Source organism: Camelus ferus, chromosome 14 (assembly GCF_009834535.1).
Source record: "Camelus ferus isolate YT-003-E chromosome 14, BCGSAC_Cfer_1.0, whole genome shotgun sequence".
Classification (NCBI taxonomy): Eukaryota; Metazoa; Chordata; class Mammalia; order Artiodactyla; family Camelidae; genus Camelus; species Camelus ferus.
The window spans coordinates 33,696,528-33,719,684 of NC_045709.1; the positions used below are offsets into that span (position 1 = coordinate 33,696,528).

Consider the following 23,157-nt stretch of genomic DNA (forward strand, 5'->3'; position numbering starts at 1 on the left):
GGCAAAGTGCCCAAAGTAATTCTGAAGAATCAAGAAACCTCCAAGAACCATGCCTCTAAAAGCCTTTTCATAGTAGGATAAATTCAGGAAATTCAGGATCAACTTTATGAAACTTTTGCCAACCGGAGAGCCTAGAATGTATGTATCCCAGACATTCCCCATGCCCAGACACACCAGCAGAGTCAATATTACCTAGAAGCCTGTGGGAGTCATAGGTGGTTATCCACCAAACTTTCTCCTCTAATAAAACCCCAACTTCCTTTTGAAGTATTCTCTCATTTTCATGCACTGAAGTACTGAGAAAGACCAAGTGGCAAATACTTAGTTATGAAAATATACATTAAGACCACTTCAAACTAAAAAGCTTCTGCACAGCAAAGGAAATTATCAAAATGAAAAGGTAACCTACTGAATAGAAAAAAAAATTTACAAATCATTGTCTGACAAGGGGTTAATACCATATATATATATATATATATATATATATATATATATATATATATATATATATATATATGGAACTCATACAAGTCAATAACCACAAAAACCAAACAATCTAATTTAAAAATGGGCAAAGTATCTAAATAGACATTTTTCCAAAGAAAACATACAGATGGCCAACAGGTATAAGAAAAGGTGTTCAACATCACAAATCATCAGGGAAATGTACATCAAAACCACAATGAGGTCTCCTCTCACATCTGTTAAAATGGCCATTATTAAAAAAAGACAAAAAATAACACGGGTTGGCAAGGATGTGACAAAAAAGGAACCTTGTCCTTCCGCTGCTGACGGGAATGTAAATTGTGGCAGCCACTATGGAAAACAGTATGGAAGTTCCTTTAAAACTTAAAAGCAGGACTACCACAAGATGCAATGATTCTACTTCTGGGTACTTCTCCAAAGAAAATGAAAACACTAACTTGAGAAGACATATCACCCCTATGGTCACTGCAGCATTACTGGCAGTAGCCAAGGCATGGAAACAACCTGAGAGTCCACTGATGTATGGATGAAGAAAATGTGATACACATACACACACACACACACACACACACACACACACACACACACACACACACACACAATGGAATGTTACTCAGTCATAAAAAAGAATGAAATCTTGTCATTTGCAACAACATAGATGGACTTTGAGGACATTATACTAAGTGAAATAAGACAGAGAAAGACTGTATGATCACACCTATATGTGGAATCTTAAAAAAAAAAAAAAAAAGCTCATAGACAAATGCTGGAGAGGCTATGGAGAAAAGGGAACCCTCCTACACTGCTGGTGGGAATGCAGTTTGGTGCAGCCACTGTGGAAAACAGTATGGAGATTCCTCAAAAGACTAGGAATAGACTTACCATATGACCCAGGAATCCCGCTCCTGGGCATATATCCAGAAGGAACCCTACTTCAAAAAGACACCTGCACCCCAATGTTCATAGTAGCACTATTTACAATAGCCAAGACATGGGAACAACCTAATGTCCATCAACAGATGACTGGATAAAGAAGTTGTAGTATATTTATACAATGGAAGACTATTCAGCCATAAAAACCAACAACATAACGCCATTTGCAGCAACATGGATGTTCCTGGAGAATGTCATTCTAAGTGAAGTAAGCCAGAAAGAGAAAGAAAAATACCATATGAGATCGCTCATATGTGGGATCTAATTAAAAAAAACATAAATACAAAAGAGAAACAGACTCATAAACATAGAATACAAACTTGTGGTTGCCAAGGGGGTGGGGGGGATGGGAAGGCTCAGACTGGGATTTCAAAATGTAGAATAGATAAACAAGATTATACTGTATAGCACAGGGAAATATATACAAGATCTTATGGTAGCTCACAGTGAAAAAAAAATGTGACAGTGAATATATGTATGTTCATGTGTAGCTGAAAAATTGTGCTCTACACTGGAATTTGACACAACATTGTAAAATGACTATAACTCAATAAAAAAATGTTAAGAAAAAAAAGCTCATAGATAACAGAGATCAGATTAGTGATGGGGGGGAAGGAGGTGCAAATGTACAAACTTTCAGTTATAAAATAAATATGACAGGGAGATGTAATGCACAGCATGGTGACTATAGATGATAATACTGTATTGTTAACTTGAAAGTTGTTAAGAAAGTAGATCTTAAAAGTTCTTATCACACACACACACACAAATTCTGAAACTATGTATGGTGACAGATGTTAACCAGACTTACTGCGGTGAGCATCGCACAATATCAACAAATATCAGATCATTATATTATAAACCTTAAACTAATATAAAACAGTTGACCGCTGAAGAACATGAGTTTGAATTCTGAGAATCCACTTGTACATGTCAATACTAAATACTACAATGCTACATGACCCCAGGTGATGGACTGCAGATACGGAGGAGCCACATAGAAGGAGGACCCACTTTACGTTATTCACGGATGTTCAACTGCATGGAGGGTCAGCATCCCTAACAACCGCACTGTTCAAGAGACAACTGTGTACGTCAATTATACCTCAATAAAGAAAAATTTTTAATACATACACATGAATAGATTCTACTATTACTATTAAAGCAGTTTTAGCTAAAATGGGAAAGAAATGTAAGAAATATGTAAAATCTAATTCTAAATTTTCCTCGGGAGAGGCTCTTACCTTGGTGCTTCCTCCACCACTTTCTGATTTCTTCGCTGAATTGAGCACTCTCTTTCATTGAGCCACAAAGCATTCCCATGTTTATCACCTAAAACCTGAAAGAGCAATACCACTTGAAAAGTTCTACAGCCATAACCGTAACGTATATGCCCGATTAACATTTTCTCCATGCAACACCCCTTGGTTTTTAATACTCAGACATCACAGAACGTATTATGTGCCTCTCAAATACAGTCCCTCTTTTGGGTGATGCTAATGAAGGAAAATTTTATATTTACCACCCCAAAACTCAGTAGAATATTTTTATTAAAAAGACTTGAGGAAAAAATTCTCCTGTTACATTTCCAATACTATGGGGAAAATAACAGAATCAATTGTAGAAACTGAGCAAAGGACACTGAGCATCAATAGAGGGAATGTATTCTTGATGTCAGTGGTGCTTAGGAGAGCCACAAGTGTCACTGTGCACATCTGTTTATTGTTAATATTATAATGTATTTTGATCAGGAAATGCTATTTTATTTACACCCAATATGTAGTCTGTTACTTATACATGGGTATTTTTATTGCTTTATTTTTGTTACAAGAAACTGGTAAAAGGTCTGGGGTTAATACACAACATTATGCTTTTTCCCATTTGTAATAATGTGAAATAAGCTGGGGTTTTTAATTACAATAAAAATTTTAATAGAAATATATCCCAAATACTGAATGAGACATACTTTTACTTAAAAAAAAATTATTTATCTGAAATTCAAATTTAACATGTATCTTACTAGCTAAATCTGGCAACCATAAAACATGCTTTTTGTTAATATTTTTGCACAGAATATTTGATTTTTAGTTAAAGACTAGTCTGTTTTCACTTAAAGGAGTATATTATTGGAGGCATATATTAAGTTCACTGAGGTAAAAGCTATTCTAGAAGTCAAAAGACGAGGCACTAACTTAAACTCTAGCTATGCAACCTCTCTGGGCAAGTCACTCTATTTACTCATGCATGATAAACAGCAGGTAATATCATCTTAATATTTTACATGGCTGCTGAAAATATCAAATCAAAAAAGATCATGGTTATAACAGGTATAATAAACTATAAATAGTTAATATGACTACAAAGTTAATTTTTACAAGTAAAACCTAACTAAACCTCACAAATACTTTCAAACAAAGGAAATCATTACAATAATGAAATGCCAATAAGTTGGAATTTTATTTCTAAGATTCAAAAGTGGCTGCATGAGGCACTAATTACAACAGGCAAGACACAGAAGCAACCTAAGTGTCCATCAACAGATGAATGGATAAAGATGTGGTGTGTGTATTAATACACACACACACACACACACACACACACACACACACACACCAGAATATTACTTAGCCATAGAAAGAATGAAGTATCGCCATTTGTAGCAACATAGATGGAGCTAGAGATTATCCTACTAGGTGAAGTCAGAGAAAACAAATACATCATTTACACGTAGAATCTAAAAAATAATATAAATGAACTAATTTACAAAACAAATAGACTCAGACATAGGAAACAATTTCATGGTTACCAAAGGAGAAGGGAGGGTGGTTAAATTAGGAGTATGGGATTAAAAGATACACACTATTATATATAAAAGAGAAAGAGCAAGAATTTTCTGTATAGCACAGAGAAATATATTCACTATATTATAAAAACCTATAATGAAAAAGAACCTGAAAAAGATTATATAAATATATAGATATACACATATATATAAAAAACACTGAAATACTTTGCTATACACCTGAAACTAACAATACTGCAAATCAACTATACTTCAATAAAACAAAAAGGATTGAAAGAAAAAGTGGCTGTATGAAGTACACCTAGGAATATTTTAAAACATTAAATTCATTCTACCTTTTTTTATTCTAGTTGACATGTTAGTGAAAGCAGATTTAGTCTCCAAGAAATAAAGCCACAGTAAGCAAAAATTCTCAGACACATTTCCAACTGTAAAATATTAGATTCATATATACACAGAATCAAGTTTCTTTAAAGTCTGTGTAGTTTTGCAGTTCTTTTTAAATAGCTCCATCATTTACTAGGCATTAAACAAAAATAATTTGACAATGATTTATTCCATTAAACAAATGAAGTAACCAGACAACATTATAAAGTGCTTGTAAGAGAAGTTAATGCTTAAAAGCATCATGAGGTTTTTTTTATACTTTTAATATAGCCCTTTACAGAAATCATGCACTAAATATGAAAAATCCCCCAGATATCTTGCTTACAGAAAAAAGCTTCCATCATAGTAGACTGTTCCACATAACTCAATCCCTTTAGCATCCATGGATCCAGCCCACACCATGACCAGGTTCAGAAACACTGGTTTCAATCAGATAGAGCAGTGCCGTTCTCATCGCCAGTATACAGTTTCAGTGCGAGAAAGGACACAGTATGTGAGAGCTCATGTAAAGAACATATATATTTCATAGACTATGTCAGGCTATCCAAAAAACAGTAACAGTGTCTGCTCCTAGAGACAGAAACCAGAGGACTTGGGGACAAGGGTGAAAAAATGCTTACTTTTTGTAGAATACTGTTTATCATGTGCACAAATTACCTAATATCAATTAACTAAAATTGAAGAAAATAAGTAAAAAAAAAAAAAAAAAAAAAAAAAAACCTTCCAGGTGTATATCAGATATAGGAAACACTGCATTGCCTATTTAACTTACTAGGAAACACTTTCACTTACGTTTTAAAAATATCGGCTCAGCTATATGCCATGGTTAATTAAAATAAACTAAAAGATGATGTAGAAATATAATTATTTTGCACAACTGAATGAACATTTAGTGAGTATTAGTAGTATGAAAGACACCGCCTGGTTGCTGGGGACAACAAATAAATAAGACCTAGCCTCTGCCCTCAAGGACTTCTTGGTCTACTAGGAAAGTCAGATAGCTCAATATAAACTGACGTAAGTAGTCCTCTAGTAGCACAAATAAGTGCTAGATGGGGAATACAGAGAAAGGGGAAAATTAGTTTTGCCTCTAGGATCTTAGAGGAAGGGCAGTCTAAATAACTCCCCTAAATCATGGATTTAAATATCCAACAGTCTACTCAACACCTACATTTTGATAGCTAATGAGCATCTCAAACTTGATTTATCCAACATCATACCCTTATTTCCTCCCCCCAAATATGCACCTCTCACAGTTGTTCCCATCTCAGAAAAAAGTCCCATTCTCATAATTCCTCAAGTCAAAACCATAAAACCATCTTTGACGCCTTACTTTTTTCTTATATATCACATTTAATCTTCTAGAAAATTTGGTTTACAACTTCAAAATATATCCAAAATTCAATCACATCTCACCGCCTCTACTACTAACACCCTGGCCCAAGCTGCCATCATCTCTCACTAGAATTACCACAAAAACCTCCTACAGAGATCTCTCAGCTTAAACTGCTGGTTTTCAACTGCTAAGAACCAATGAATAGTGTGTGCTTCCCTTTTTCTACCATGTTGAATGGGGGTGTTTACTGCAGTGTTATATTCTTTTCTCATCACTGTATATTGGATGAGTGGATGTCACACTGTCTTTAAATACAGAGATCTTCACATGAGAAGAACCCCTCTTGAGAAACCATACACAACAAATCTCATCCTTATCTGAACCAAGTTTGAATAGGAGATTCTGGTCTTGGAAGGAAAGTAGGTATACTCTACCTATGGAAGGACATGAACACTGGGGGTCAGAGAATGAATTGTGGTAGCTGGTATCCAAAAATGGTCCCCAATATAACAAATCACAGTATTCACACCCTTGCATAATAACTTAATAATAACATAACATAATAACATAACATAATTGCATAACATAACATAATAACATAACATAATTGCATAATAACGTAACAAAAGCGATCCTGTGCCACCTAAATTTTTAAAAGGAAGAATGGCTACTTCAGTAGCTCTGATAAGCAATGTAAGAAGTCATATCCTTACAGAAATGTCACATGGAGAAATCATGTGGAAAAGCCCCAAGACTGAATAAAGAGAGTGAGGCCCAGCTGCCCCAGTGCCTTGGCCATCCATACCTTCAAGTCAATCCTCCAAGGCACTAACACTGGATGTTCCAAACCAGTCAAATCCCAACATGACTACTGCCCCAGTGGACAGACACCTAGTGGGCAAAAGATGTGCCCAGCTGAATCCAATTAACCCACAGACACACGAGAAACAGATATTGTGTCATTTTTTATTATGGCAAAGTATAAATAAAATTATTGTTGTAACCATTTTTAACTGTACAGCTCAGTGGCATTAAATAAATACATTTACATGGTTGTGCAACCTGAAATGTTTCAAATCACTGCATTCTGGGATGGTTTATCACTCAGCACTAGATAATCAAAACACAAAAAATAAACAAGTGGATTCAGAAAGGATACTGGATACAAGGTTAATATATAAAAATCAGTTATATTTCTACATACAAGCAACCATCAATAGGTACATGAAATTTAGAGAATAATATTTAGAATAGTATAAAAATTTTTCAGCTACCTAGGAATAAATCTAATAAAAGATAAACAAAACCTCTACACTCAAAACTACAAAACAATGCTGAGAGAAATTAAATAAGATGTAGATAAATGAGGAGACACTTTAGTTCATAGACTAGAAAACTCAATATTGTTAAGATGTTAATTCTCCCCAGAATAATCTTTAGACTCAATACAATCCAAATCCTATCAGATGTGGGGGGAGGGTGGGAGTGTAGGTGGGGATGGGTTGACAAGAAAAGCCTAAAGTTTACATGAAAACTCAAAGAATCTAAAAAGAGCCAACAGTATCCGAAGAAAAACAATGAATTTAGACCAATTACGGTACCAAATTTCTAGACCTACTATAAAACCAAAATAATTAAGACAGTAACCAAATGTTACTTAATTTACAGCAAGTGATTACCACAATAAATAATGCTGGAGAAACTGGATACCAAAATGAAAGAAAATATAGTTTCACTCCATCTCACACCAAACAAACAAACAAGTCAAAGAGAGTAACACACCTAAATATCAAGCCTAAAACAATAAAGCTCCTAACTTGGGTATGGAAAGTGGACTTAAACTGGGCTTCAATAAAATTAAGAACTTCTATTCCTCTAAAGACTTTATTAATAATACAGGCAAGCCACAGATGGGGAGAATATATGCACAATACATATATCTGGTGATGCACTCTTAACCAAAGTGGATACAGGACACTGACCACTTAATAATTTTTAATAATCTAATTTGAAAAAGGGGGACAAGGATGAGACTTGAGTAGTCACCTCACAAAATAAATATCCAGTTGGTCAATCAACTTATCAAAAGGTATTCAACATCAATACTCATCAGAGAAATGCAAATTAGAACAGAGATATTGTTACACGCCCATCACAATGGTTACACATTTAAGAACTGGGAACAGCTAGGGCTTTCTAAGACAGCAGCACTGGAAGGAAACCTCATGTATCCCCGGCAGGGCATACATGAGAACCACCACGGTGTCTCCCAGGACTAAACAAAACCTCACCACGTAATCCCAACAATGCCTCTCCTCACTTTATCCAAAAGAACGTATTTGTTCGTAAGAAGACATACCAGTTTACTCGTAATATAAGAAAACTGGAAACAACCCGAAGATTCACCAACAGGAAAATGGATAAACTGCAGGTTATTCAAACAATGGAACACCACAGAGCGATTTTTAAGTGAATGATAATTCAAAGCCTCATCAAAGATTCTCAGATAAGATATTAGGTGAAAGAAGACCAGCACAACCAAGTATGTACTGTATGATTCCATTTATACGCAGTTTAAGAACAAACAAAAAAAATCTACAGTATTAGATGTCAGAAAAGTTAATTTTAGTGGCGAAGGAGAGGGACTAACTGTAAGCGGTACAAAGGAATCTTCTGATGTAATACAATGTTCCATATATAGATCTGGACGGTAGTTGCACAGTTATACATACATACATATATATATATAAATTTTTATTAAATTGTATACTTAAAAATTTGTGGACTTCACTGTATGTGTGATTTCAACTTAGAACATCTAAAAACAAAAACCAACCAACAAAAACAAAACCTGCTAGCCTCAGAAAGAAATACATTATGTCCAATGTTTTAAAAATATGAATTGATTATATAAGTTTGTACATTTTTTTCCACTCTGAAAAACTGGAGGAGCTAGAGGAAGATTTTCTACCTATAAATAATATCTATGTGGAATGATAATTAACCTCAGAAAACACAATGATAGAATCTAAGACCCTGCTATATTATGACCCAACAGAAAATACAAGGGCAGCAAATAACCTTTTATTTAATTTTTTGATGCTCTAGCCACACAAAATCAAGAAAAAAATGTACTCTAATTTCAATACAATTTCTAATTCGATATTTATATTTTATCAATTTTAACTGTTCCATATCAATTCATAGCCATAATGTGTAAAATAAGCACAAGGCATTTCTGACATAAAAATGAAAACTACAGCAAACTTTTCTTCTTCTGTGTTTTATTTCAGAAAACCTGTTTTATTCTGCTGAAACCCACACCGCCACAACCAAATTAACTGTGGGATTAAAATCTTAATCTGAGTAAAAGAAATGATTTATTTGTCTCTATACAAACAGCTCCTAGCAGAACACCGTCACTATGAGCCACACAGACATCTGGGGATGGAAATAATATAGGTCAGGTACTTTTCTTTAAAAAATGCCCCCTAAATAGCCCAATCTCTTAAGGGGACTGAGTCTCTAGCTGGAATATATTCTGCCTGGACAGACATCTTGTGGTTACTGCTTTCTGGAGCAGAGCTTTTGTATCATTCCCCATCCAACCAACATTCTCATGGCACTTTGGAAAAAGTATACCAGATTCTAAAGATAGGTGATCAACCACCTTTAACATCTGAACAATTAATGTACAATGGTAAGTACATTCTCTATTTCATACTTATTTAGAACAATTCACAGTCACTCTAAATGTAAGAAAGGATGTGTTTCCAATAAGAGTGAGTGATATTATTTTAAAGTCATAATAATTTGAAAGCATCTTAAAATGTACCAACCTGGATTTCTATATGACGAGGGTTATCAATAAATTTTTCTATTAGTAGTCTATCATCACCAAAACTAGAAGCAGCTTCTTGAGATGAAAATCTAAAACCATCTCTGTAAAGGAAAACAGAACAGTAAAATGAATACAAAGCAAATATAGCCCTCGACATTAAAGAAAATAAATTAAAGGTTTGTTTTTGCTTGCTTCCGAACAAAGCAGAGAAAAATTCACTTAATGTACAAATAACTTAATTAATTTTGGTTGAACAATAACCCTTCCACTCAGTAGCCTGTAACTCTGGGTGAATTTAATTTCTCTGATCTTAGATTTTTATAGAAACAGGAATACCAATACTTACTTCACCAACTGTTAAAAATGAGAAATTTTTAATAAACCATACAAATCATATAAAATTCCATCTCTTTAATTCTTATTTTCAACCTTAATTCCACTAATAAAAATATACAAAAATGCATATCCATTTGACTCCAAAGTCAGAATATATACCCAAAAATGTGAAGCACCTAGCTAACTGCATAGCTGGGGCAAAACTACGGCCAATACACTCAGTGAGACGATAGGAGGCTCCTCAAGACGTCCTGATATTTTAAATTCACACCTTTAAAAGCAATTGCCTCTCACACATTCATACAAATCATTACAATTTTATCTTCTTTAAAACCGCTCAAAAAATAATAATTAAAAGAGAAAAGTTCAATTTTGAAAATAAAAGTATGGATTTAATTATTGCTTCATACATTTTATTTCCATACTATAGTAACTTAAATCATTATTATTAAAATATGCTTACTAAATTCATACACTATAAAATGGGTTCATTCGGTCAGTCTATTAAATACTGAAACTTGCTAACCTAAAACTAATTCAGTATGTGATATTCCATTCATTGATATATTCAGAGTATAAAATTTAATTCATTTACATGTAATTAACAGTTTCTTAATCTTCAGACTAAATACCTGTATTTAATATTCAACACTGAAATTCTTTTAATCCTTTAGTTTGCAAACAGTCCATCTAGCAATATGAGAAATAACTATCTTAGCTGTTTGCGTGCTTGAAAAAGACAAGATTGCAAGTAAACACTGACTAGAAGATAAATTTCAAAAGGTACTGCAAAAATTTCTATTTCTCAGCATTCTCAGAGGAAGAGTATCACGTTTTCTTAGTCTTCCATTACTTCTTTGATTTAAGGGAATGGAGTTTAGATCTCAGGAGACTACAAACTTTGAAGAAACTAAAGCACAATGAATGAATCATTGTTTTCAATACCACATAACCAAGTTTTTATTAGATGGGATACAGTGACTCACAAAGAAAAAACACAGTACCTCACAGTTTGTCTCTGCTCTAATGACTGAGAACTTTCATTTTACATTTAAACCAAGAACACCAGAAGTAAAAATATTAAAGTCATCCAAATAAATTCGTTATCAAGTTTCAAAGCATTACCAGCCTATTTTGGAGCTCATGGAAAACTGCATTTAGAACATCATTTGTAGCACTGTGTAGCACATTCATTCAATAAATACTAATCACAAAATTCTAGGCCTGGTGCACATATATGTGATGGAAATAGAAAAATAAAACAGAAACTGCCCTCCCAGCACCTCAAGTCTAGTGGGGTACTCCAAAATGCAGAGATGATCAATTTTCCATTTATGCCAATAACATGTCATTTAAATTTGGAAAAAGAAAAGAAAGAGATTATTATGAAAATATCTGGGTCTACTTTCAACAACCTTCATGATTCTGACCCTAATTTATTATATTATAACAACAAATACTATACTTTAAAAAATCTCTTAGATATTCTAAAGATTTTAAGGTAAGTCATAGATGCTATTTCCCTGAAAAAGTTTAGGATACATGCTGCAATAGGGAGACATGCCTTAGGAAAAAATAATAAAGCAATTAATGACTACTGAGTTTTCCTTCTGAAGAATGCTAAAATTTTTGTGGATTATGCAGAAAGATTTCTTCTCAAGGTAGGAGGGAGGAAGGAGTAAAAGCAGTGCAATGTGATATTAACAGTTGGTGACTCTAAGAGACAAAGATATGGGTGTTTTCTGAACCGTTCTCTCAATTTTTCTGAAGTTTTGATTTTTCCAAATTAACAAAGGACATGGAGCAACTTTTAAAAATAAGAATCTTGCACCATTAAATCAAATATTGTCATATTTTTTGTTAATCTCAGCAAATTTTCAGAGATTGCTTACAGGTTGAAGAGAGTAATATTTTAGGTAGAAAATCACTTACATATTTTTACTAATTATATGAGAATATTTTGAAACAACATGCCATTTGCCAACCAAGAAAGGATTAACTTATTTCCTAAAAGACTCTCAATATGCGAACAGATACAGTAATCTCTGAAAATACTGCATTCTAAATTAAAATCTATAGTTAACAGCAGCATAACAATTCTCAATGCCAATAAACTGGAGTAATTTCATCATAAAATTATTATATTACTAAGTGTAGCCCTGGAGAAATGACTGACAGAAAAACTTGTTATCCTAAGAAGAATAATGAAAAGTAAGTGCTAAGGCTTTCAGTGAAATTGCTATATGAGCGCCACAGAAAAGGGGAGACAATGAGAAAACAATTAGAGTGCACAAAATACACCTCTTACAAAACTATTAAGTTGCATTTAATATCCTTATTATATCATTCTTTACTAAAAGAGACTGCACAGATTATCTTTTCCAAAAATAGCAACAGTAGTATCTCCCATTCTGTGTGCTCTTCTAAGAAACCTGCCACTCCTTCATGAAGAAGCGGAGTTTAAAGACGTCCCCTTGAATTCGGGCAGAATTTGTGCTCACTGGTAATCAACAGTATATGGCAGAAGGGAAGCTGTGTGACTTCTGAGACTGAATCATAAAAAGTCATACAGCTTCCACTTGGATTTGAAACAAACGCTCTTGGACCTCTGGGTCACTATGTAAGAAGTACAAAGCCGCTATACTGTGAGGAAACCCAAGCAACCCATGGAGAGGTGCCTTGACTCATAGGAATTACAAATAAAGCACAAGAGGTAGCTTCAACACCTGAACTGCAAAAGACAAAAGACAAGTACGATGAACTATGTGGTAAAAAATGGGACTAAGCATGCCTCCTACTCTTACACTTGCTTCCACCCATACATAGCAACAAGCCAGCCTGACTTCGAGCATTTCACATAGTCAACCAAGTTTCTGTAACATAAAGGTAAGTCTCCACTATCCAAAGGAACTAAGCTGGGCAAAGAGTTCCAGAGAGAGGCTAAGGAGCAGCTGTTTTTCAATCAGTCATTCTTCAGTTTTGAAGATAAAAGCCCTCACTCAGACCTTAATCTCTCAGCATTTCCCAAGGAATTTTCAAATCAATCAGTGTTGCAGTACATCCACTTAACTCATATAGATCAACACAGAGAATAAGAGCTAAAAAATAAGATGCCTTAAACAGTGACTGCAAGTGATCCTCAAATGCTCACACTCTGTATCCAATCACCCAGCAAACACTGTTGCCCCTACTTTCAGAATTAAACTCTTATCACCTCCACCGTTACAGCGGTGAAAGCCGCCCTCACCACTTTTCCTGCTTGGATCATTACAACAGCCTTCCAGCTGGTTTCCCCGCTTCCACAGTTCATGATTCTGTCCCCGTTAAGTCTATTACTAAGATAGCAACCAGAGTGATCCTTTTAAAATTTAAGTCACAAAATCCTGCTAACTGTTTAATGTGGATGATACACACAGAAGTCCATTATATTCTTTCACTTTTTTGTATGTTTGGAGTTTTTTTGTAATTCAAAAAATGGAAATAATGTTAGGAATTTGTTGAAATGCTATGATTATGACTTCTCTACTAAAGACCCTCCAAAGCCCCTAGTCTCACTAAGAATGGCCTACAAGGTCCTAGATAATCTGCTCCCCACCTCTTTCTACTCCTCCCACCACCACCTGGCCACCACAATGTGCCCAGATCTCAAGACATGCTCCTGTGTCAGCATCAGCACCTCTGCACATGCTCTTCTCTTGCCTGGACTCTCATCTCCCAGCACTCTTACCACCTTCATCAAATGTGTCTCCTCAGTGAGGACAATCCTGACAATCCTGTTTAGAAGGGAATTCCCTCCCACACGCCCCATGTTTCTTCTTTCCTCCTTTATTTTTCTTATATTACTTATCACCTTCCACAATAGTATATGATTTACTTTGATCTTACTCATTGTTTGTTTCTTCCTACCGGAACAGGGTTTCTGACCTTTGTTTATGTCATGGATCATAAGAACTTGTCAAAATAAGGCTCAAAGTGATTTAAAATGTAGCAAAGAACACGCACAGGACTACATAAGAAACAAATTATACTGAAATATAGGTATCAAAATATTTTTCAAAAATAAATTTGGGATATCATGTATGTGGTTCTTCATTCATTAATAAGTTCCAACGACAAGTCTAATAATCACTGTAACTTAAGAGACGCCTGCAATAACTGTAATGTGATGAGATAACATATGGGATTTCCTAAAGGGTGAAAAGTTCCACAGATAGGACTACTCTTTTAGTCTGTCTATGTTGGAGGAAATACTGAATTCCAGTTAGAGGTGAATGAAAGATATGTGTTCTTTTTTTCCTCATCCATTTGCATGAACTTCCCTGAATTTTATGGGTCTGTGAATTCACAGGTTAAGAACTCCTGATTCAGTATATAAACTGAATGGAGAAATGGATTATTTTGTCTGCCTCTGTTCATTGCTGTATTGCTGGAACCTTACTAAAAGAGGGCCTGTCACATAGTAGGCTCTCAGTTGCAAATATCTCAGTAACAAGTATCACCAATCCATGCAATGAGTTTATTCATGCTGGGTAAGTGCAAGATGGGAGAGGAGAATCTGATGTCACCTCAGTTAAAATCTGGTATCAGTGCCACACTGAGAGTGAGACTGGGGTTTAAAGATCTGTATTTGGCACATATCATCACCCCACAATAAAAGCCAATTACGTTCTCTGATGCTCAGCCAAAGAAACAATGGTGTTCTGAAACAATTGTCTTTAGAGTTAAAATTATCTGTGCAAGTCTGCAATGTGGTGTCTTCTAAGGTTTTAAAGGGTAATATATTGCCTCTAGGAGATTTTTACCTTATTTGTTCACTTTAGAACCCAATTTCTGAATTAGGTCTGTACTGGATGACATTCTCATCAACTACTCCAGATTCCTCTTTCAGAGATTTCAGGGAGTGGGGAGGAAAGGAAAAGGAAAGAGAAAGAAAAAGAAAGGGAGAAAGCAGAACTAACCATTTGAAAAACCAAATTACTTCTGGGTAGAAAAATGACAGAAAAGGCAACATTAATGATAATTATTCAATAGTCTTTTTTCATCCCCCTCTCCTCCAAAAAAATGACATAAATCTCACTTGCTACCAAACCTGAAAGTATGTAATACAAATCTGAATAGCCCCCTAAAATCTGCTCACACTAGGCAGATATTCAAAAAATACTTTCTAATCACCATGATGTTACCAATACATTAGCTTTTTAAAATTTTGTTTTAAAAGTTTCTTTTGATTTCTAAAACTACTACTAAGAACGTGTTCTAAATTTACAACAGAGTGCACTGCATATAAAGGACATACAATAATTTCAAATTCAAAAGGAAATATATTTCATGCTATAAAATTATCAAAGTAGTTCACTACTTTTATTGGACAAGCAAAGGGAAACAAATGCATACTGAGTAATAAACAGATGAAATTATGGCTACTTTCAAATATATTTGGTTCAACTCTTGGACCACATTCAGAATTACGTAGCCGAATGTTAGAAAATTTGGCCTAAAAGATAGAATCATGACTGTAATTTTAAAAAATACTGTAAAAACAAAAAGACAATCTCTTGTTAATGTTAAAGAAAATAAAAACCTTTCTATAAAAGGATCATCATCTTCAAAATATAAATAAGAAAGTTTTTCCTGCATAATTTCAATTATTTCTAATCTAAAAGAGATTACTGTAGTAATCCCATTATGGTTTTGGTATCTGTTTACTTGTCAGTTTATTAAAACTCCAGTAACTGCAATTTTCATCAAAAGTATATTTTGGACAGAATCTCACCTGGTCTCTTCATCATCCCAAGCGATTCGCATGCCTTTCCCACCACCACCTGCTGAGGCCTTGATCATGACAGGGTAGCCTAACAGCAGGGAAGAATTAGACAGAAGTTCAGACTTTGATCACTTGGATGCATGAACATGACAACTGACCACATGTTCAATAACACAGAAGACAATAATTTATTTATTTAAAAGTTCCTTTCTTTATTCAGGAAAGTAACACCATAGTAATGATCTTTTTTTTAGTGAGTGTGTGATCATTTTAAAAGAAAAAGATTATTTTATCAATAAATATAATACTGTCCCCAATAATGAAATAAAAGCTAAGGGAAAAAAAAGTAATTCAACAGTGGATTCCAAAAATGGAAGCAGATCCAGTAAAAAAAAAAAAAAAAAAAAGATACAAGAAGCAACTTATATAGCACTACATAACTCATATAACACACACATACACACACATTCCCTCCCTCTCTTTCTCTCTCTCTTCCCCAAAACTGCTGTTTGCGTGCATAACAAATTAAAATCCGTTTTTTCAAAAGTAATGATTTACAGCTCCTTGGGGTATTTTCATCTGAAAAAAATCACAGGGAACCCCTGCAGCTTTATCAGTAAGATGTGACATGATGTTTTTGGAGAAAAATCAAGCCATGGCTGTTGTATGATGGGCTGGAGCAGAAGACACAGAGATGGCTGCTATCAATGGAGAAGCTATCCCACTATTTCATTCAGTCAACAGGGAATGAAATGCCTTGACTAGGTAATATTATGAAAACACAAAGTCAGGACTGAGACAAAGGGCATTTCCAGATAAAGTTTTATAAGAGAAAATAAAATAACATTGTTAGTAAACAGGAGTATTTAGATTAGTTATTATAAAGTAAAAAATCTGACAGCATGATTCATCTATAATGATTTATCAAGAAAATCTGTGAAGTCTCTTTGTGTAGAGGTTTTCTGACAAGGTACAGATACTCATGTCTGAGACCACTTGTTTATAATCTTTTCTGAAGACAGAGGAGGTCAGTAAACCCTTAAAGGACTCTTCCTGGCCTGTGATGCTCTGATGGCACTGAAGTTTCGCTATAGGATCTCAGAGGAAAAGGCAAGGCAGGGCCAAATGTCACAGACCTTTGACCCCTAAACTGCAAAACATCACTCTTAACTTCAACTTAGTTAAAATGGCACTTGCTCCCTAAGTGTTTCATAATTAATTCAATTTAAAAATCCTGATGTTGGTTATGTTTATATGGGATAGATTTACACAGAATAGCATTTTAAAATCAATGCTAAATGCGGTAAGAACAAGAAAGATTAACATACTGTTTTCACATCAGGAGCCTTATAATCTAGGAAGAAAGAGTGGAAGTACTCAAAGAACTCTCTCATTGGGAATTCAGGTGAGAAAACAATCATAAGAGAAAAGGAATTAAGAAAAGCATATTATAGAAAGGACAGTTAATACGAGGCTATGAAGGATGGATATGAACACTGTAGGCAGGAGCAGCAGAAACAAAACAGAAGTGGGGAAGCCCGGGACAAGTCTAAAACAAGACTGGAACAGTTCAGTCGAAGGATAGAGTATCTGTAGGATGGCAGAGGAAAAGAGAGCTGAGAACATAAATCGGGGGCAAATTAGGCTACACACTGCTGCGTGCTACAGATTCTGCTTGAGAGTAACAAGAACAGCACTAGTCTCCTTCAGTGCTGTCGCCTCACAACGAATGTCACATACAGGAATCAGGCTGAAATCAATAAAGAAGAATTGGCTTGTTTTTGAGCAGTGAAGAAACAGTATCTAAAAATAAGACGTGGCATGCCTGAGAAATCCTTTTTAGAACAACTTAAGGTCTTTTTTTTCACCCCCAAAGAAACATGTTATCGATTCGCCATCAAAAACTGTTCATCGATGTAAACAAGAAACCACAAGAGGTATGAGATCCACATCCCAATCTCTACTATTTTCAGTTCCTATGGAGGATTAGGCAAATTGTAGTTATTCTGATTCCAGTATTAATTTCAACTTAGTCATTTACTATGGATCCTGGACTCCATAGGGATTTGTGAAGCTCAAAATATGATTGGGAAATTGTCCTTGGTAACAAGGAACTAGATGGCAAAAGAAATCACATAAAATAATTTGTCAACCAGAAATTACTATATGTTCAGAAAAGATGAGAAACTGTTAGGCAACAGGGCAATATATAGTGAGACAATTATAATACAGTCCCTTCAAAAGAGGCAGTGAAGCACTAGACTTGGGAATATGTATAACCCCAGAGATTGGCCTAACAAAAATCTAACAAGTCAAATATCAAACAAAAGGGAGAGAGGGAGATACTGGTAGAAGTGAGTGACATTATAGTCACTAACTCAATTGAATTTTTGAGCTATAATTGGAAATAATACAAAGGTGAGGTAGGCTACTCATTTTCTTATGTCAAATAAGTCATTAAATTTCAGACAGTGCACATTTTTATGCTGTTATTATGCCACGGAGAAACGAGATCGAGCCATTTGAAAAGGAGGGAAAAGAATATTCCACACAGATGATGTTAAATAGTATCAAAAAGCCCTCCCCATCATCCCTACTTTCTTACTGTGTTTGTGGCTCTAATTAAGGTAATTCATGGAGTGCCAGGAAATGGAAGAAAAAGGAAAATAAATAGTCAGTCAAAAGTCAAAGTTCCCAGAAAAATCAGAAATGATCTAGTTAACGGCTATCACTCCCCTTCACTTTACCCAGCCTGAGTATGAAATATCCACTAATGTTCTCTCACGTTTTTTTAATCCATTGGAGTACTTACTCCTCTGCTCAACTTTTGTCTATAACACATTTCTTTAATTTTATATTCTTTGGTTGACATACATTTTAAACGAATAAAAAAATTCTCCAAGGTTTTTAAAAGGACATCAATCTCCTGGTATGAAGACTGCTTAAAAACAAAAACAAAAGCAAAAACAAACTCAGGTCCTAGTGCCATTCACAAGTCTGTCCTCACCTTTACCATCCTCTTACTGGATGTCTGCTCCCCACCACCAGACCTCACCCTCCCAGGCCCAGAGATATATGCCCCACTCCTGCTAACACTCCACCTTCAACATGCACAGTCTCCACTCCTTATTTCCCTTCTGCACAACGTTTCCAGAAAGAAATCTATTAAACACTATACAAGAAACAAGTTAAATATTTAAGAAAGTATAGAAACTTAGTACTAGAAGTACTAAAACATTTCTGTTCCTACTTTTCTGTACTCAATCTTCAAGGGCAGGTTAAACTGCAAGACAAGACAAGTCTGGCTTCCTTTCCTCCCAGCAAACATTGTGCCTTACTTTCCACTATAAAGCAGCAATCCTCTTTCTAACTCCTCCATAAATTTTCCATTCATCAACTCAAAACTGTTTACTGAATAGATACTATGTGCCAAACACTGATCTGGCTCCAGGGGATGCAAAAACAAACAATTCAGAAAATCATCTATTCTCATGGCACTTGCTATACCTACTATCCAGTGGAGAACTATATATAAACATGCATGCACCTGTGTGTGTGTGTGTGTGTGTGTGTGTGTGTGTGTGTGTGTGTGTACATAAAACACATAAAGTGGTGATAGTTGCTATAACAAAAACAACAGAGGGATATGGCTCCGGGTGATTAAGGTTACTTTTCCTTGAAAGGGCTTCTCTGAGAAAAGTGATGATTAAACTGAGACTTAAATGACAAGCTAGAAGAAGTCCTCTGAAAATCAATGAAGGCAGAATATTCTTGGCAGAAGGAATAAGTGGAAATGTTATATAAGAGAGGGCACTGCCCTAACATAATCCTAATTTTTTAATGTCACTTTGGCTGCTCCACAAGGTATAAACTGAAAAAGGGTGAAGGTGGAAAGAAGGAGACCAATTAGGAAGCTTTTGCAGTGGTCCACGGGAGAGACAGCTGTGACTTGGACTTGGCTGTAAAAATAAAGAGATAGAGAGACAGAGTTGAAGGTTGTTCTAGAGGTAGAGTCAACATGATGCGCTGATAATTCAGATATCAGGAGAGTGAAGGAAGCCTCTAGGAGTGGAGGTGCTTTAGTTACAGATTCTAGATGGTATGTAACTCTTATAAAGTCTTTTATTTAAAAAATCCAATTTCTCCACTTTTATCTCCATGATATCACAACAGTTATACAAACTACCACCATCTCTTTAAAGGACTCCTATACTAGCCTCCTAACAGAAGTCCCTACAACTACAGTCAGTTCCATCAAACTACACTTAGGTCAGTTAAATTTAAAAAAAAAAAAAATACACATGAGTGCACACACACAAACATACACATGAGATCACCTCTCTCTCCTGCCTAAAACGTTAAGTGTTTACACTGATACATAAACCATGCATGTAAGAACCACAGATATAAATAAACAGAAATTATAAACTCACGGACAGGAAGTGTAAAACGTAGAGAAAAGTAGCCTAATATATACTTGTTGAATCAGAATACCATGCAAGGCCATGCTAGATTTGCTCTAAGAAAGCTTAAAAAAAAAAAAAAGCCTAAAAGGTATTAATCTGAACATTAGTTAACTTATCTATCAAACAAAATGAACTTTAACATCTTTTAAATAGAAATGACAAAATCCAAATACATGATACAACATTCACGATTCTACAATTCAATAAAAAATAAAGAGACATGTTAATAGGCAAAATGTGATCCACAAAGAAGGAGAACAGTCAACAGAAATAAACCCAGAAATGAAGAACCTTAAAACAGCTATTACTATATGATTATAAATTATAGTTATTATAAATACTGTAAGTATCGGAAAGTAATTAAAGGAAAAATGATCATGACAAGGAGAGAAATAGAAAATATTTAAAAATTAAAAATAGAATTTAGAGGTTTAAAATAAAATGACTAAAAGGAAAAAATGCATGTATAAAAAGAATTATACAATGACCAAGTGGGATTTATTCCAGGTGTGCAAAACGTTCAAAAACTAGTTAATCTACCTTCTCAACAGGCTAAAGAAGAAAAACCTTATGATCATATCAGCAGATACAGAAAAAGCATTTGACAAAATCTAACACCCAATGAGTTCGGCAAACTAGGAAGAGAAGGAAACTTCTTAGACTTCATAAAGAACATCTATAAAAAACCTACAGTTAACCTCATACTTAATGGTGCAGATCTAGATGTCCTTTCTTACCACTCCTATTCTATATCCTACTACAGGTTCTAGCTTACGCAGTAAGACAAGGAAAAAGGCAAACAAATTGAGAAGAAACATTAGCGGGAAATATGACTGTCTGTGAAGAAAATCTCAAAGAATTAACAACAATCACCACCAAAAAAAAATCTTCTAGAACTAATGTTCAGGAACAAGTTGCAGGATATAAGGTTAACACACAAAAGTTGACTGCATTCCTGTAAACCAGCAATTAAAATTTGGAATTTGAAATTAAAAACACAATATCATTTACATTATAAGACCAAAAAAATAAAATACTTAGGCATAAATCTAACAAAATATGTATAGAATCCATATGAAGAAAATTATAAAAGTCTGATGAATAAAATTAAGAAAGATCTAAATAAATGAAGAAAGATTCCATATACATGAATAGGAAGACTGAATATTGTTGTGACACCAATTCTCCCCAACTTGATCAATAGATTCAACGCAATCCCAACCAAAATCCCAACAAGCTATTTTGTGGATGTCAACAAACTGATTTTAACATTTATATTGAAAAGCAAAAAAACCCATAATGGCCAATACAATATTAAAGGAGAATAACAAATTTGAAAGACTAATATTACCCCAACTTTAACACTTACTATAAAGCTACAGCAATGAAGTCAGCATGGTATTGGGAAAAGAACAAACAAATGAATCAATGGAATACCACAGAAAGCCTGGAAATAATCCCACACATAGTCAACTGATCTTTGACAAGACAGCAAAAGCAACTCAATGGAGAAAGGACAGTCTTCAACAAATGGTAGAACAACTGGACATCCATATGCAAAAAAAGGAATCTAGACACAGTCCTTATACATTTCAGAAGTTAACTCAAAGTGGATCGTAGCTCTAACTATACAATACTAAACAATGAAATGTCTAGAAAATAAATAAGAGAATATGGGTGACCTTTGGTTTGGCAATGAGTTTTTACATACACCAAAAGCACAATCCATGAAAGAAAAACATTGATAAATTAGACTTAATTAAAATTAAACACATCTGCTCTGCAAAAACACAACAGAATGCACACACAAGTCACAGACTAAGAGAAAATATCTGCAAAACACATATCTGATAAAGAACTTGTATCTAAAATATATAGACTCTTAAAATTCAACAATAATAACCCAATTTAACAAATGAGTAAAAAGTCTGGACATCTTAACAAAGAAGCTGCACAGATGGCAAATAAGCATATGAAAAGATGCTCAACATCACCTCATCAGGGAAATGCAAATTAAAAAAACAATGAGATACTACTACAAGCCTATTAGAATGGCTAATACCCAAAATACTGACACCACCAAATGCTATCAAAGATGCAGAGCAACAGGAACACTTACTAACTGATGGTGGGAATGTCAAGTGATCCCACCTATATATGACCCAGCGGTTGTAGTCTTGGGTATTTACTCAATTGAATTAAAAATTTACATCCGTACAAAAACCTGTGCACAAATGTTTACAGCAGCTTCATTCATAATCGCCAAAACCCAGAAACAACCAAGATATCATTAGTTTTATCATTATCAATTTAGTTTTGGCATATCTTTGGGATAGCACACTTCAGTCTGAGGTGATTCACATTTGCATCAATACTATCAGCAGTCTATAATTATCCAGTAACTAGAATGTGAACATCTATGTGTTGCAATCCAATTATGAGTTATTTGTATCTCTACTACTGTAGATATATATAATCTCCTAAAGAGACACCTGGAGGTGATCCTTATTATCAATGACTTTTTCCCACTGGAAAATGAAACCACATCAATTGGGCACAGGATATTTTGCCTACGATGGCCATACACACACATAAATACATAAATAACTATATAAACATATTTAGTTCAAGTAAGAATGAACTAACATTATACACAGAAAGATAAAATCAAGCTGTGTTACAAGCTAAAGTAAACCAACACACGACATGATTTGTTCTGATATGACAAAGAAGGCAATTACATTTTTTGAAAAACTGACCTTGTCTACCTGTTTCCCTCTACTCAGGCAAACAAAAAAATACTAG

The 23,157-nt window shown here is 34.6% G+C and overlaps 1 protein-coding gene across 5 annotated transcripts in view; it reads right to left on the minus strand.

Annotated features, from left to right (window-relative positions):
- Positions 1-23,157, minus strand: part of PCCA (propionyl-CoA carboxylase subunit alpha) — a 330,985-nt gene that overhangs the window by 196,703 nt on the left and 111,125 nt on the right. For all 5 annotated transcript variants that reach the window (XR_001367552.2, XM_006195197.2, XM_032496718.1 and 2 more), the window contains 3 exons: positions 15,896-15,974; positions 9,785-9,887; positions 2,664-2,758 (listed from right to left, as the gene is read on the minus strand). Coding sequence is in view for 4 of the 5 variants with exons in the window: in XM_006195197.2 (XP_006195259.1) it covers positions 2,664-2,758; positions 9,785-9,887; positions 15,896-15,974 (277 nt within the window). In the remaining variant the exon portion in view is untranslated. The remainder of the gene's footprint in view (positions 1-2,663; positions 2,759-9,784; positions 9,888-15,895; positions 15,975-23,157) is intronic.